This window comes from Eucyclogobius newberryi, unplaced genomic scaffold (assembly GCF_026437365.1).
Source record: "Eucyclogobius newberryi isolate DKJ021-1_F unplaced genomic scaffold, fEucNew1.0.hap1 SCAF_2, whole genome shotgun sequence".
In the NCBI taxonomy this organism is placed as follows: Eukaryota; Metazoa; Chordata; class Actinopteri; order Gobiiformes; family Gobiidae; genus Eucyclogobius; species Eucyclogobius newberryi.
In genome coordinates this window covers 25673969-25690291 of record NW_027315834.1, presented here as the reverse complement: position 1 = coordinate 25690291, position 16323 = coordinate 25673969, and the positions used below count along the sequence as shown (strand labels likewise).

Below are 16323 nucleotides of genomic sequence, written 5' to 3'. Positions count from 1 at the left end.
CATGTCCAGATGCTACAGCAGTATTTTTCTACAATGGAACCCTGCTGGATGTATGAGGGATGACACCCATTTGACATAAACAGTTGAGATTGTTGCACACTTATTCTCCACATCACACTGAACATAAAAGCCAGTGGGAACATAACTCTATCTCGAACCGTGCGGTTGTGAAAATATTGAATGAAGTACAGGGTTTAGAATAAGCAGTATCGCATCGCAAAATGCGACGCAATTTCTCTCAAATGCGATGCATTCGTCATAAAAAAGTGTGTTTGTATCGCAGCTTTTGCGATACAAAAATGCGTGTTCAATTGTATCACCAAAGCGCCTAAAAGTACTGATCACTCGTTAATCGATGATCCGAATGTGCAGCCGGAGCCGAGACGAGAGTACTTAGGGACCGTCATCAAATAGCAAAACGAAAAATGGAATGGAACGTCAAATAGAGCGGTACAATTTGAATAACGCATAAAATACACCATGATGGAAACACCACAGCAACCTTTATTTTTCCATCAGAAGCTTAATACATATTTTTTTCCGAGTGTAATGACAATTAATATGTAAATGAGACTCATGCAAATAGTCATCTGATTGATGATGATATGGAAGAAAGTTGTAAATAAGGGTTAGTCTTAATCTGACTTTGTGTTGATTAATTTGTTCAACAATTAATTTTATTTGCAAGTTTTCTGTTTTATTTAAAGAAAACATGTTGAAAAAGTGTTTAAAAGTTAATTTGTTGAGTTTTTTTTTTAAATAGAATGTTTACAAATACATTTTAAATAAATAATCGTGTTATATCAATGGAAAATATTGATTGTTAGTCACTTTCCTGTTTTGCTATGCAATTATGAAATTACTGTACTAATTTCGAAAAATTTACGGATTGTTTAGCAGCACCGCTATACAAGTGAAAATCCTCAATCTGAGCCCTGAAGTAGTATAAATGTGGTACCCGCGGTCCCAAGGGGGAAGGGGGAGGGCCTTTATCGCTGCACGTAGCTTCAATTATAATTACAATTGGATTTTTCTTTTTTTAGATCTAAAGTAGTCACACTGCGGGGCATCTAAAGAACTTTACAGAAATAAAAATATGATAATTATCTGTTTGGCTTGGAGCTTTAAGCCTTTTCTCCAGAGTTTGTCCTGGAGCATAAATGACACATGAGCTCCTTCTGGTTTTTTGCATAACTGCCTCTTGAAATATGTGATTGTCCATGTCACATCGCTGGACACACTTTTCATTACAGTATTTTATATATATATATATATATATATATATATATATATATATATATATATATATATATATATTCTTCTAGATTTAAAGTAATGTACTTTTATTAAATAATATATACAATTTAATGCTTTACATATTACATAATACATTAACTGCTTTTTAATGAAAAGTGTTACACAGCAGGACATTTCAGTGTTCTTTTTTTTGTGTTAAAAATACAAAGAAACGAGAAGCAACTTAATTAAAAAACTATGTACTTTTTGTGTGGACTGTTGAGTTGAATTTTAGAGGAAGAAAAATATAATTTAGACAGTAATTTAAAGTGATAAAACAACAAAGGGACGTCACGGCAAAGGCAATAATATGTTACTGTAAAGGATTATTTACAGTAACCGACCCTGAGAAAGTCGAATACTCTCTCCTCTGTTTATCCATGGCCCTACATTCATACATATTTCACAATCAAGGCTTTCAGAAAGTAAACAAGTTCGTCAAGGTTTTTCTTCACTGATGTTTTCTTCATAAGCAGTTGTTTCACAATATGGGTCAAGATCTAAAAGCGGCTTGACACGATGGTGTTTTAATTCCTTCACAAACACAGTTATTATGTGTCATACAATGCAACAGCTTTTATTCTGAATTGATGTAGATAACAGATAAGAGAAATGCATTGGTTATGCTCAATTCTGCCTGATATTAACTTAAAAAAGGGCTGTCTTCTGTTTCATTAGAAGAAAAAGCAAGTTAATATTAAATAAAAAACTGAATGAATTTCCCAAATATACATTCGGGCTGAATTTGACGTGTTGTATTTTTTTCAGTAGATCTATTGTCGGGTTTGCCTCCCAAACAATAAATCCAAATTTCTCCGATTGTAGGTTAGATTACGGTAGTTTATATTGGTCAAATGTATATTTTTACATTATTCCAAGTAGGAATGCCAAAACTATTTGGTTAATCAGTAACTGTCACAATACAATCACAAGAACTAAAAAAAATAACATCCATTTATAATAAAATAAATAAAATAAATAAAATAAATAAAATAAATAAAATAAATAAAATAAATAAAATAAAATAAATAAAATAAATAAAATAAATAAAATAAATAAAATAAATAAAATTAATTAAATTAATTAAATTAATTAAATTAATTAAATTAATTAAATTAAATAAATAAGTCGATACCTGGATTAAATTCAAGCAAATACAGTAGGTTCGAGCCTCAGACTGGATACATTGCAACACAGAATTTCAACCATGTGGAAAGACAAATCCCGTGGACATGTCCCGATGTTTACAGATCTGACCTGCAGTGAGCGTGTTTGGGTCGAGCTGGGGAAGGCTTTGTGCAGTGGTCACTCTCTTTGTGCAGTGGTCACTCTCTTTGTGCAGTGGTCACTCTCTGTGTGCAGTGGTCACTCTCTGTGTGCAGTGGTCACTCTCTGTGTGCAGTGGTCACTCTCTATGTGCAGTGGTCACTCTCTTTTTGCAGTGGTCACTCCCTCACATCAGCAATACAAGATCTGATGGAAAAATAATGCAACACTGGATGGAAATAAATCTTTTAATTTTGCCAGAAACTATGCCACGGTGAAAGAGTGCTCTATTTGCTCGTTTTTGACAGGCTTTATATGTCCACCACACATTCATAAGTCTGTGTGTATTACTAGCCTCGTCTCTTTTTCAAGCTTCCACAAAGTGCTTCTTTTTATCTGGCTTTTTATGTCACAATATCAATACATTCATCATTCATAAAGTTTGATTTGTTAGTAGCATAACTGAGCAGTGTAAAATCGTACTATTACTTCACAGACTAAAACTTGATATGAGGCCATCCCTGATTCAAATCTGTATCTTTTGTCTTTTGTACAGTATAACGTTTTCCTGGCAATATTTATTTGTTTTTTATTCTTTTTTTTTTTGTGTGAAGAAAAGCTGAATTTGACCTATTATATTAAAAAAAATAAAAAAAATAAAAACGAGTTAACCCAAAGACGACAATTAATTATTTAAAACCCAAAATGACAATGACTATGAACATTAACACCGCTCTTGAGCAATATTTGAACTCGACTTATGTACGTTTTTGAACAAATACGACGTGATCTCGGTTACACGTACGCTCTCCTCAGACACCTTCCTCACTAAACGACACCGTTCCCCTTAGGGCAAGATGTGGTCGCTATGGAAACACTTAATACACCTCCCATTTAAATGCAAGACGTTCCAGACGGCTTGAATTGCCTCTCGTCTGCTTGTATTTACATATATAGTGCGCGGGTGGGTATAAAAACGCAGGTCTCGGCTCGAGCTGTACGTCCGAGCGATGCGCAGAACAGGAGCGCCTCTTGTCTCATGGTCACTGAGGTTTTCTGTGTGGTCGAGTGGATGAAGAGGAAGCGGTGAGTCCGGCTCCCCCTGCCGCTGCCGCTGCCGCTCCCCCGGCTCCTAACTAAGACAGATTTATGTTCCGTGTCTCGCTCTTTGTCTGCGTCTTGCCCATAAAACCCTCTCGCCCGGCCCGTCTGCGGAGCTCTGCCCTTGGGCTAAACATCTCCAGCTCTCCTCCCTGTTTTTCCTCCTAACCCTTCTACATTCTTTGCTCGTTTTAGTCGCTATGCACAGTAGACTTTGTTCATAAGGTTCTAAAATAATTTCAAATGGAGGGCAAGGGGCTTTATTCATGAGCTTATTAAAAAACACATAGAAAATTATACTTTGGTGGTTTAAAGTCCTTTCAACTGAGAACAATTGGTACTTTTGGGGTTTTAGAATAATGCAAACACTTATTAATAGACCCTTCAAAATGCTCTATTATCAGAATGTTCCAAATTATGGAATATGGAGGTGACTGGAGGCAAAATTACGTAAACTATAGCAAACCAGATCTAAATGCTTGTCTGTATAACAAAATAAATATGAAAACATTTGAATTTCCTGGCTAGAAATTTAACTTTGCCTTTCTCTTACAAAGGAAGAACAAAATTGCAATTTGAGTGTCACAAAAAAAAGTAGTAAATGTGGAGATAAAATTAAAAAAAAACTATTAAAACCATTGTGAGTCCACATTTCTGTAAGTAATTGTCCAGGAAAACCTAGAAATCGCTGTCTTTCATAACTAATACATGAACAGATGACGTAAAATACAATAGTTCCATACTTTTCGCTGTTTTCGTTGTTGCGGGTCTAATTAGACTTATTTCTCAGTGAATATGACTTGGATTGATTGGAAAACACTCAGCATTTTGAAGCTTGACAGTGAGTGTTACGTTGTCACATGAGATATTTACACAAACATATGGTCCACCCCACGCAGGAGTCAGGTCTGGCCAAGAAAGTCTCATCACATTGCAGCAGATTCTAAACTGCAGAATCGTACGTCCGCTGTCCGCACGTGTCTCTCCGTTTCGTCTAGATTCACTTCCTCATTAGACTCATTTCTCCGTGAATATGAGTCCCGACATTTTCTCTCTTCCTTAACAACAAGAGGAGCTACACTCTCATTGTTGTTCTTTGCTCTTCAAATTATAACTTATAACATCCTACAAATACACAATGTCACTATAAAATCAGTTAATTAAGAGCTAAATTCATGGATTACGTTTTGTTTATGTATACATTGTTATTCATTTTGTTCATAAAGACTGTAATTATATGTATTTTTTTTTATTTTAAACTAGGCAATAGGTTTAACAGTTATGCTTGGAATCAGTCCCACAAACATATAGCAGAATTATGGGTGATACATCGGTCCCAGTATCGTATTGTTCAACATGGATATTTCAAAATGGAAGAGAAATTAATGCACTTAATTATTTTACATCCCAGATAAATACATTTTGTTACTTGTTTTTACACAAGTGAAAAGTGAATGTGTGATCGTTGCTTCACCTTAAAGCAACAATATGTAACTTTCTGTAGGAGGCACATCACCTGAATGATTCCAGGGAAATAGAAAGCTAAAATCATACTTAGATATTGAGATACATTTTATGGCATACTGTGGAATATTATAGCCAAGAAACAAAATCCATGGAAACAATTATTTATATGTTATGTGCTGGGGATTTTAAGATTGATTTCTAGACATTGTTGTGGATTTTAAAATCTAAATATCACTATTTCAAATATTGGTTCAGCCACCACAGCAAGCCTAATATTGGTTATCGGCTCAGAAAATCCATATTGTACCGTCCCAGAATTATTAATTACACAATAAAATGAACATACAGAAATGCAGTATACTAGCAATATCCTACTGTACAATAGTATAGCCATTTACTACATTGTTGTTTCTTTTCCAGCACCAGCTATTCAACCCCCACTTCCTTTTATTTCCTATCGTACAGTCTGAACCCCGCACATCCTCCCATTCTGTTTTCCTCCTCACAATCTGTGCACAGCAATAATACTTATGTCTAAACCTTCTGGACAGTAACAACATATACAAAGCCCGCGTTTCCATGGAGACACGTTTCAAAGGGGAATGAAAATCAATGTTGACTGGTGCCCCTCGAGATACGACAGGCCAGGCTTCAGTCATGTGCGCTCTGAGCTGGAGAGGAACCTAGGATTGTACAATAGTGTCTGGCCACAGCCCTGGTTGCTCCGGAAACCACCACATCCTTGTCTCTGTACCCACAATGCATTGCACTATTTTTACTTCCTCTTCAGGGAGAAATAAAGACACACTGTTTGCGTTCAACGGCAATAAATCAAATTGCTTTATTGTTTGTCGTTGGACTCGAGCTTCCTCAAATGATGTGAATAGTTTAAATCCTTCCGAGGTCGAATGTACGTGAAGTATATATATTTGCTGTACATACATGTTTGTACAATGTATCAAACAACTTAATTATTTTACAAACCCAGCAGTAATAGGTCATCGATCCCAGGTACTGATGCTACTGTAGCTAAAGCAGTAAACACACTATTTCCTGTTTATCGTCAGCTTTATCTAAATTCATTTCAGTTTCTTGCACCTCTGCACTGTGTTTAACATCGATTTATGTAATGCATTGTGTTTGGCTGATGTTGGATACATTATTCACTGGAAATGTAATGTTTTTTGTGTCTTGATGCGAGTGTTGCGCGTCAATAAACAGGAAACAGCTGATGCTAACATGCGCTAGCTTTGTTTTGCCAAGCTTTGTCGGCTCAACATATAAAGTTATCATCATTGGAAATACGAAGGTTTATCACTAGACAGTGTTTGAGGAATTATTGTTTTCTATTGTTTTTCTATTTATATATATTTTTTGCGGTCTTGTCTTCACCGGAGTCTGTGTGTTCTCTTGTCCAATCAGCTCGGTCAAAAGCGTTAGTCAGCTTTGGTAGCTAGAGCTCTCATTGGAGTTCTTTAACGGTGCCGATGGTCCACAGTGTGGTGCTACATATATCTATCTCCATGGAGACAAGCAAGTGGCACTACAAGGTCAAGTTACTGATCTGTGGAAAGGCAAACTCAAAGTAGAATATATGTTTTTTAAGGTTTTTCAGGAACTAATAAAAATGTATGACATGTTTTTACCATTTTCTAATGTTGACCTTATTTGGAGTAATTGTACCTGTTGTAAACGTGAATTATAGTTTTACTTCAATCGTGCGAAACGTTGGAGAATTGTGCGAATTCATGGAGAAAACTTTGAAAAATCTGTAGAAAATGACAGGAAGTGACATCACACTAGGGACTAAGTTTATGCAGAATTTACAGAAAGAAACAACTTTTTTGACTCTCTAAACGTTAATTCAACAGAATTAAGTCGCTCTCATATATTTTCAAAAATTGTGATATTAGATGAGTTCATGCCCAGTGTTTGCTGGGTAATTTCATACTGTGATGTCATCAACTGCAAACAGGAAGTGACATTATAAACCTTAAAAATTAGCTTTTTAGTGATAAACAAGTTTTTTAGCAAAATTCTAAATACATTTATCTTAAATGCGTTTTAGTTCAATGAGTGGTTCGATCTGTCATAAAATAAAAGCTAAATGTCACACTGTGGAACATTGGCTGAGCAATACCATCTCCACAGAGACCTGCAGGTGGCAGTATCTGCACCAGAATCGCACCTTTAATCTGCGTAATACAGTTTTTGCAGTGCACAGTAAAATAAACCGACTCCATCATGTTTTGCCCTGCACTTACATGTAAAGTGATCATGTAATTACCGTCTTCATTTGTACAGGTCAAAACATTGACTTCCACTGCATTTAAAACCACTTCTCTGTCTGTCAATATGTCACGATGAATTACTCAACAAACTGAAGCCAGGGAAAGACCATTAATTATGCTTTCTTATCCGCGTGACATCTGCCGACCTTCTGGACTCCTCGCGGTGCAGGAGAGATGAGGAACGACCTTTACATCAGTCTGGAGAGGGGTGAGTTCGAGAAGGGAGGCAAGAGCGTGGCCAGGAATGTGGAAATCACAGTCTACGCCCTGGACATCGATGGGCAGATACTCAAGGTAAACGTATAAAGCTTTTACAAGAATCAACGTATTGTAGCTCTAGCATTCTTTCTATATTCTGCTTTTCATTTTGCTTTGTCAACAAGAAACTTCATCCTTTGTTGTTTGTTCACTTTAGCATTTGTTGTTGTTGTTTAAAAGTGAATAAGATGCGCCCCACAAACCACATCAACATTGCGACAAAACTGGGACTAAACCCGAAATGAAACCTGGACTAGACTTGCCTGACCGGCCAAGACCACACGCTGTGACAATACTTTACAAAGACATTCTGGTCTGGATCATTGTCCTGCCGCCCTTGATTTCAAATGACCATGATTGACAGGGGGTTTAACCAATCAGAGAAACGCACGGTTTGTTCATGTCTTAACAAACATAGGTGTATCTGTATCTGAGATAAAGTAACATATACATTTTGTTCTGAATAATATCTCTGCACTTGAGCGACGTGTGATGCAAATTAGTGGCTGTGGTTGGACCGTCCCAAGTTAGATGTTTTAATTGTTTATAATACCTTTATGTTCTGATTCCAGACCCTTCTGCATGTAAAAATAATATACCGTAATTTTTGGACTATAAATCGCTCCGGAGTATAAGTCGCTCCAGCCAAAATATGCTTAATAAGAAAAAAAACATATATAAGTTGCACTGGAGTATAAGTCGCATTTTTGGGTGAAATTTGTTTGATAAAATCCAAGACCAAGAACAGACATTTCATCTTGAAATGCAGTTTAAAATAATAACAGAGAACATGGTGAATAGGTGTACGTATGCTAACGCTAACACCTTCAGCTACATGAGGCACAGACAGAACTGTGGTAAGTGTCTGGTATGTTAACGTAACATATTAACAGTTATTCAGATAACTATAGCATAAAGAACATGCTAACAAGTTTACCAAAGCATCAGTTTTACCCCAAATCACTAAATCCATTGAATTCTTCCTCCTCTGTGTCACTTCTAAACAACTCCACAAACTCCAGAGGAAGTGCAGATTCTTCTTCTTCTGCGTCGCTTAGAGCCTAGAGCGCCCTCTTGTGGTTGTCAGTATGAAAATAACAAACAACATGATATAATAATGTGTTAATAATATCACACAGTCGCACCCTGGCCAAACTATGAGACTTCTAGTGTGGAAAATACAGTAATAGGAACTAGCTGGTCAGGCAAGGACTAAACCGAGACGGGACAAAAAACAAGTCTGTATCGAGTCTGAACCGGACTAAAACCAGGACTGCAATGTGTTATATATTTTCTGCCCTGTGTCTCTTTTTGTTCATTTGTTAAAACTGAAACCTCTGCTGAGCACCGAGCACCTCTTACTCTCTTGTGTATTTCGGGTGCAGCCCTGTGACAGTTTCGCCCTGTGGTTTCCCTGCACACTGCCCCGGCCTTGGACAGAAAATAGCTCCAAATATAACCCTCGTGCCGCCGCCGCTGTCAGCCACATGGCATGCTCCCTAGTAACACATGTAAACACACAAAAGAAAACCCATGCCACTCTTTCTTTATTGGTATTAGCGGCGCTTGCATGAAAGGCCCCGGCGGTTTTAATACATTCCCGTCACATTCATTAACTGCATGTGTGCTGGACTCGCCTCCCTCGTTTCCTCTTCCCGTCTTTTTCACTCTCACCTGCGTTCCGCTCACGTCGCGTCTCTTCCCCGTTCCAGAGCCAGGTGGCTGCCGGGGCCGGAGAGCCGGGGGCCGACGAGTACCACTCGCTGGTGCTGTACCACAACAACAGTCCGCGCTGGGCCGAGCAGGTCAAGCTGCCCATCCCCGTGGACATGTTCAGGGGCTCCCACGTCCGCTTCGAGTTCCGACACTGCTCCAGTAAGTGCCAGTCGCTTCGCCCACAATTCTTAGGGCGGGAAGGTCGCCAATCTGCGGCTTCTGACCGTCGCCAGTCGCTCGCTCGCTTACTGTCCATTTTGATTCACATGATAAATTGGAATACACATTTCACTAAAACGTAGAGGTCATGATTGTATTTAGGATTTCACAAACAAAAAGTGCATATTTTCCTCCAGTTTAAGTTTATAATGTCTCTTCTTGGACCTGAGCAGCAGATGTGACGTAGGTAGAGGTCATTTCACAACAGTTACCTAGCAACTATATCGTAAACAACAGCTTAAATCAATATACATTACATAATAGTTGTGATTTGACGAATAATAATACCTGTTAACACCTTTATTTTGTTAAATGATGATAAAAAAAAAATACATCTTAAAAAACAAATCAGTTTAAATATTAGGACTCTTACCTGGCAAAGGGAGCATATATTGCATTAATTGTGCCCTAAATTTGCAATATCTGGACCTTTGACCGACTTTCTACCTTCTAAAACTATCTATCTAAAACTATCTATCTATCTAACTATCAAAAAGTGGCCCTGGAGATGTTTTTGAGAAATACACATAATTATTAAGTGCTGGACCGATAACGTTTACCGATGCAGTGTGATCTGAATGAAATGGTGAAAAACGAAAGTGCTTTAACTAACGTGAAGCTGTTTTTACATGACGGAGGCTAATTCACTCCTCTCAATGTTTAATTTCAGTTTGGGAATTCATTTTTCCGCACTCAACGTTTCAAGGCCGTCAATTGTGCAAACAGCGGTTTTGAAAAGCACTTGGGATTGTTTCGCATCCAATTTACGCTCTCTCGCCTGGTTAATACTAAACACGCAACCTCAATAGAGATTTTCAATCGTTACGAGACCAGGATTAAAAATGTCTCCCAAGTTAAAAAAACAAAATCAATGCAATAAAAACATATGTAGCTTAATTAATGTGCATCTGGATTCAATACTAGTCAATTTAGTTGCGGAAATCTACTTCTCACTTTGTAAATCTGGAAAAATCGTGTGGTTTTGCATCATCCTATACCATTTGTAAATATTTGAATCGTTACGAGACCAGGATTAAAACTTTCTCCAAGTAAAAACACAATCAATGCAATAACACATTTGCATTTTCATTAATATGCATCTGGAGTCAATTTAGTTGCAAAAATCTACTTCTCGCTTTGTAAATCTGGCCAAATTCTGTGGTTTTCTTCTGCTCCATCATTTGTAAATCCTTGAATCGTTACGAGACAACGTCTAAACTTTCTCCAAGTGAAAAAAAAAAAAACTCAATATGATGCAATAACAGATTTGCAGATTAATTAATGTGCATCTGGATTCAATACTAGTCAAATTAGTTGCGGAAATCGACTTCTTGCTTTGTAAATCTGGCAAAATCCTGTGGTTTTGCAGCATCCTACACCATTTGTAAATCCTTGAATTGTTACGAGACCAGGATTAAAACTTTCTCCAAGTAAAAACCAAAATCAATGCAATAAAAACATATGTAGCTTAATTAATTTGCATCTGGAGTCAATTTAGTTGCAAAAATCTACTTCTCGCTTTGTAAATCTGGCAAAATCCTGTGGTTTTCTTCTGCCATCAACAATTTGTAAATCCTGTTGCGCAGAAATAATCCACAATCGCCGCTAAAGTTCGTTAATTGCATCCGATCGTATACATCCCACAAATACAATAGGATTTTGAAGTGTAAAACCCGTGTCGGTAAGTGCTTTGAGTGTCTCCTCTGTATGAAGTCACTTTCCATACGAATAAAATAGCTCACAACCTTTGTTTTACGAGACTTTGTAAAACTTTTGACCCGCTGATGACATAAAACTCGAATTACAGCCCGAGTTTTACCTGCTCTCCATATTTTCAGGACTTCAGGGAAAAGCTGAGAGACTCTCATAACGAGCTGATATTCTTGTGTATTCTCTGTGCAGTGGAGCTGAATGTGTGCAATAGATATTTTAGCCTTATTAGCGCTGCCAGTGCTAGCGCCGCGACCCGAGGGCTGCCCATTAAAGGTCTAATTTAGGCCTGTGGTACCAGCAGCGGGTACGATATTCCATGTTCTATTAGCGCTCGGGGACTTTGGGTCTGTTCAAAATGCAATGGCTAAACTCTGTAATTTCAATTAAAACTGAAAACCCATTCTTAGGGACACATTTGAATATATTGGCCTGGGAGGAAGTCCAGTCAGTTTTATTTTTCATTTCAGTTGAGAGGTTTAGAGAGGATTTTTGCTAAAGGCATTTTTGTTGGAATTTATACAAATTAGAGTGCTGTTACTCTAAGATAATATTAATCTTTAGAGGTGGACAGTACGTCGACATTTAGATAATATTTAAAACAAATTAAGGTATGCAAAATTTGAATATTGAGTATATCATTTATTTTTAAAAAGCTGATAAAAAATAATGGGTTATTCCAAAGATAGAGATATAAAAAGGTAAAACGCTGTGACCCAAATAGTTACTCAAGTTTAACTAAATAAGTAATGCAATAGGAGAAACTTGAGTGTTTGGAGAGATAAATTTGATATTAAAGTTTATGTATTCTGACAAATCTACAAATCAAATCTGGCACAAATTGTGTTTTTTATCCAATTATTAGACCAGCTAATGTAATTAAAGATAACACAAATGTTCAAACCATTGTAAAACCTTCTCAAAGTGGAAAGATTAACAAAACATTAACATTTTAACAAGTAACAGTACTCTTAAACTTACTACTCTTAAACTAACCTCTTAAACAGGAAAACTGACCTCTTATACTAGAAAACTAACCTCTTAAACTAGAAAGCTAACCTCTTAAACTAGAAAACTAACCTCTTAAACTAGAAAACTAACCTCTCATACTAGAAAACTAACCTCTTAAACTAGAAAACTGACCTCTTAAACTAGAAAACTATCATCTTAAACTAAAAAACTAACCTCTTAAACTAGAAAGCTAACCTCTTAAACTAGAAAACTAACCTCTTAAACTAGAAAACTAACCTCTCATACTAGAAAACTAACCTCTTAAACTAGAAAACTGACCTCTTAAACTAGAAAACTATCATCTTAAACTAAAAAACTAACCTCTTAAACTAGAAAACTATCATCTTAAACTAAAAAACTAACCTCTTAGACTAGAAAACTATCATCTTAAACTAAAAAACTAACCTCTTAAACTAGAAAACTAACATTTAAACTGGAAAACTAACATTTAAACTGGAAAACTAACATTTAAACTGGAAAACTAACCTATCAAACTAGAAAACTATCATTTAAACTGGAAAACTAACATTTAAACTGGAAAACTAAGATTCAAACTGGAAAACTAACCTCTTATACTAGAAAACTAACCTCTTATACTAGAAATCTAACCTTGATAAGTGAGATTTTGTTCCAGAAGCGACTCGTGTAAATAACATAACTGAATACTGCCAGACCTCTGGATTTTAAAGCTAAAATACTCTGAATGAAAAACAGCAGTATATTCACGCTCTCACGGGATAAGTTACGGGTGCATTTCACACCACTTAATCTCCTGTAATCTTTCTCACCTGAGGCTCTGCACTTTTATCTTCAGCGCTGACATCCGTGAGACGTTTAGCTCTATGTTTTGATGAAATAAAAATGCACTACAAGTTTTTATTGGAGTACGTTTGTGGCTCTCGCTCCCGGGGGCCAAACGATGCTTAAATGAAACGCTGCGGTCGCGAGAAAACGGTGGGAAATTTGCTTCCACAAGGGGGCGACGGTCACTTCCTGCTGTGCCCGCATTTGCAGAGAAATCATTTAACTCTGATTAAATTCAAATCGATTTAAATCTCAACAGCCAAATTATGCTCGTGTTACAGGAAGCGGCGTTGATTGTAGAGGGACGATCTGGAGCGCAAAGGAAAACAACGAGTCATTATTTCATCCACAGATTTAACTACCGTATTTTCGGGACTATAAGTCGCACCGGAGTATAAGTCGCACAAGCCAGAAAATGCATAATAGAGAAGAAATAACATATATAAGATGCACTGGAGTATGAAATGCGGTTGCAAGTGTGAAAATAACAAATAATATCACATATAAGTCACTCTGGAGTACAAGTATATAAGCAAAAATATAAGTAGAAGTCGCACCCCGGCCAAAACTATGAAAAAAGGTGCAAGTTATAGTCCGGAAAATACGGTATTGTTCGTAATCAATTTAGGGCTCAATTAAATGTACAGTTTTAAATAACTCACCATTTGGCATCGATTAAACAGTGTTATTTACATTATTTCTTACTTTTAATTATTGCTGTTTTGCTCCGACCAGTTTTTGCTTATGACTCGACACCTAAAACTAATAATGTTGTCTAATATGAAATTGGAAGAAAAAAAACATATATTTTGAAAGCGGTTGGTTTGAATTAAATAATAAAATAGGATATACAGATATAGTTCTTGTTTTTCCAATTTTACAGTCATCACTCAGATTCTTATTTTTTCCACATGATCACACCGAAGTACAGGAATGTGGGCGGGGCTAGGGGATAGGTTAAAAACAGGAACTTTCTGAGCACACGAGGCTCAGTTGCAGGACAATAAACATTATTGAATGATGGTGATGAAGAAACACTATCCTAACGGTCCTAAACGAGGGTAAAAGCTCTAGTTTTAGTTGAAATTCCTATTTGTCCTCTTTGGTCCTACAGAACATGACCATACTCTTACTTGATGTCATGCACCACGCCTTAGTCTGAACAGAGGTGTTCAGAGGTGAGTTACTGTTGTAGGCCGGCGGTGCTCTCGGCTAAATGCATTTTGAATGGATGAAAATCTTATCTGATTATTTTTTATCTAGAAAATATTGAGATGGATATTTTTGTAAATTTTTCTGAAGCTTTTTTTTTTTTTTTTGAGACAAACAAACAACGACAATAGCAACATAAAAAATATACAGAAAAGACAAAAGACAAAAAAAAAGCAGAAAAGACGAAAAAAATAAAAAGTAAAAAAACGTTTGTTGTAACTTTTTCATACTTTATTTTATTAATTTTTGCTTTTTTCAGTGAGACAAACAAACAATGACAATAGCAACATAAAAATTACACAGATAAGCCGGATTTTAAATTTGTTTTTATTCTAATATTGAATGGCATGACATGACATGACATAAAACCCTATCTAACTTATTGAAGCTTATAGCGACTCTGCTTTGAGTCATTTTGAGACATTTTTGCCTTATTGTTTGACAGCCAAAGACAAGGGGGAGAAGAAGCTGTTTGGCTACTCGTTTGTGCCTCTGATGCAGGAGGACGGCCGGACGCTCCCAGATGGCACCCACGAGCTCATTATCCACAAGGTAAGACCCCAAGAGCGGCGGCGGCGGCGGCGGCGGCTCAGGGTCCTGGCTCCGCTGCAGAAATCACTCACTTCACCGCGACCTTGAACAGGCAAAATAATAGTCCAAAATAAGGCTTGACTTAATCTCGCTCTGCAAATTTCATCAAGACTAACAGAGATTTAGTCACTTAAAACAAGATAAGTCTGATTTTTTTTGTCTAGGTTTAAGACATTTGTACTAAATAAATGCTAAATACGTGAGATTTAGCGTATTTAAAGTATTATTGTGCAAAAAAGTTTAGAGCGCACAACAAGACGTCAAAAAACAACCACGCAAACAAATAATGGACGTACAAAAGACAAAAAATTCCATGAAAAATTTAACACGGTGAAAGGAAACAAGCAAAAAAGTTAATATGAGAAAAATAATGATAAAAGCAAGTAAAGCGCTTGATCCTAATGGTTAACGTGCGTTGCTCAAGCGTGTGACGGCGTGTGGGAAGAAGCTTTTAGCGCGATGAGAGGTTTTACATGTTTTAAGCTTTTCTCTCTTTTGGATGTGCAATAAAAGTACAGTCAAATCTTCAGTTTTTATAAATAGAAAAGACGCTGACGAGCTTTCTTCATAATGTTATTTGTGTTTTTTGTTTGTTTTTTAGACACCGGCAGATAATTTCACTTATTTCAAGGACATTTTTGCTAAGTGTAATTTTCTAGTTTTAAGAAGTTGTAATTTTGCAGTGTGGTTTTCGACAAAGAGCATTTCAATTTAATTAAAGCTGCATTTCCAAACTTATTTGTCATAAATGTGTAAAACAAGAACTTAAAAGCCATGTGAGTCACTGTATGCTGCTTTAAGATGAGAGCTGATTGGCTGTGAGAGGGTGGTCCGCCCTGCTTCACTTCAAAAAGATGATCTCTATTCAAAACGGGACTCTACTCTAACAATATTGTAGTCGCAGTACTTAACCATATAGCAAAGACTACAGCAACCAATTTACAATCTCGTGCAGTCCTTATTATTTGTTCATATGTATTCCTTAAGGTTGTTAAACTAAACTAATAATTCAACTGACGGTTAAGACTCGAAATAACTCCAGTATTCGATCAGATCCATTTGCTTTTTTAAGCTGTTTGCCAGATAACGCCGCAAATACTGCTCGTGTCAGTATTTGTTCGAAAAGTAATGAGCCAAGGAGCAAATCGGTTCGGTGCATCCGGCTGAAACATCCAAATATTCAATTTACAAGAGACGGGTAAAGACATGACCCAAAAGCACTCCCCTGTGAAAGACCCAGTTCATGTCCAGATTTTTAGACCATTTGCGTAATCGTTGCATGGATGGAACAGTTTTTTATCGTCTTTAGTTTTTGGATGCTCCTTGTTAACAGACTTACGGTACCAACAACGTCCTACAAAGCTGTGTCATGTCTGCAGTT

The 16323-nt window shown here is 36.8% G+C and overlaps 1 protein-coding gene across 2 annotated transcripts in view; it reads left to right on the top strand.

Moving 5' to 3' along the window:
* dock4b (dedicator of cytokinesis 4b) overlaps positions 1-16323 on the top strand; it is a 228037-nt gene that overhangs the window by 116622 nt on the left and 95092 nt on the right. For both annotated transcript variants that reach the window (XM_072454830.1, XM_072454829.1), the window contains exons 14-16: positions 7591-7715; positions 9392-9554; positions 14797-14903. In XM_072454830.1, the coding sequence (XP_072310931.1) occupies positions 7591-7715; positions 9392-9554; positions 14797-14903 (395 nt within the window). The remainder of the gene's footprint in view (positions 1-7590; positions 7716-9391; positions 9555-14796; positions 14904-16323) is intronic.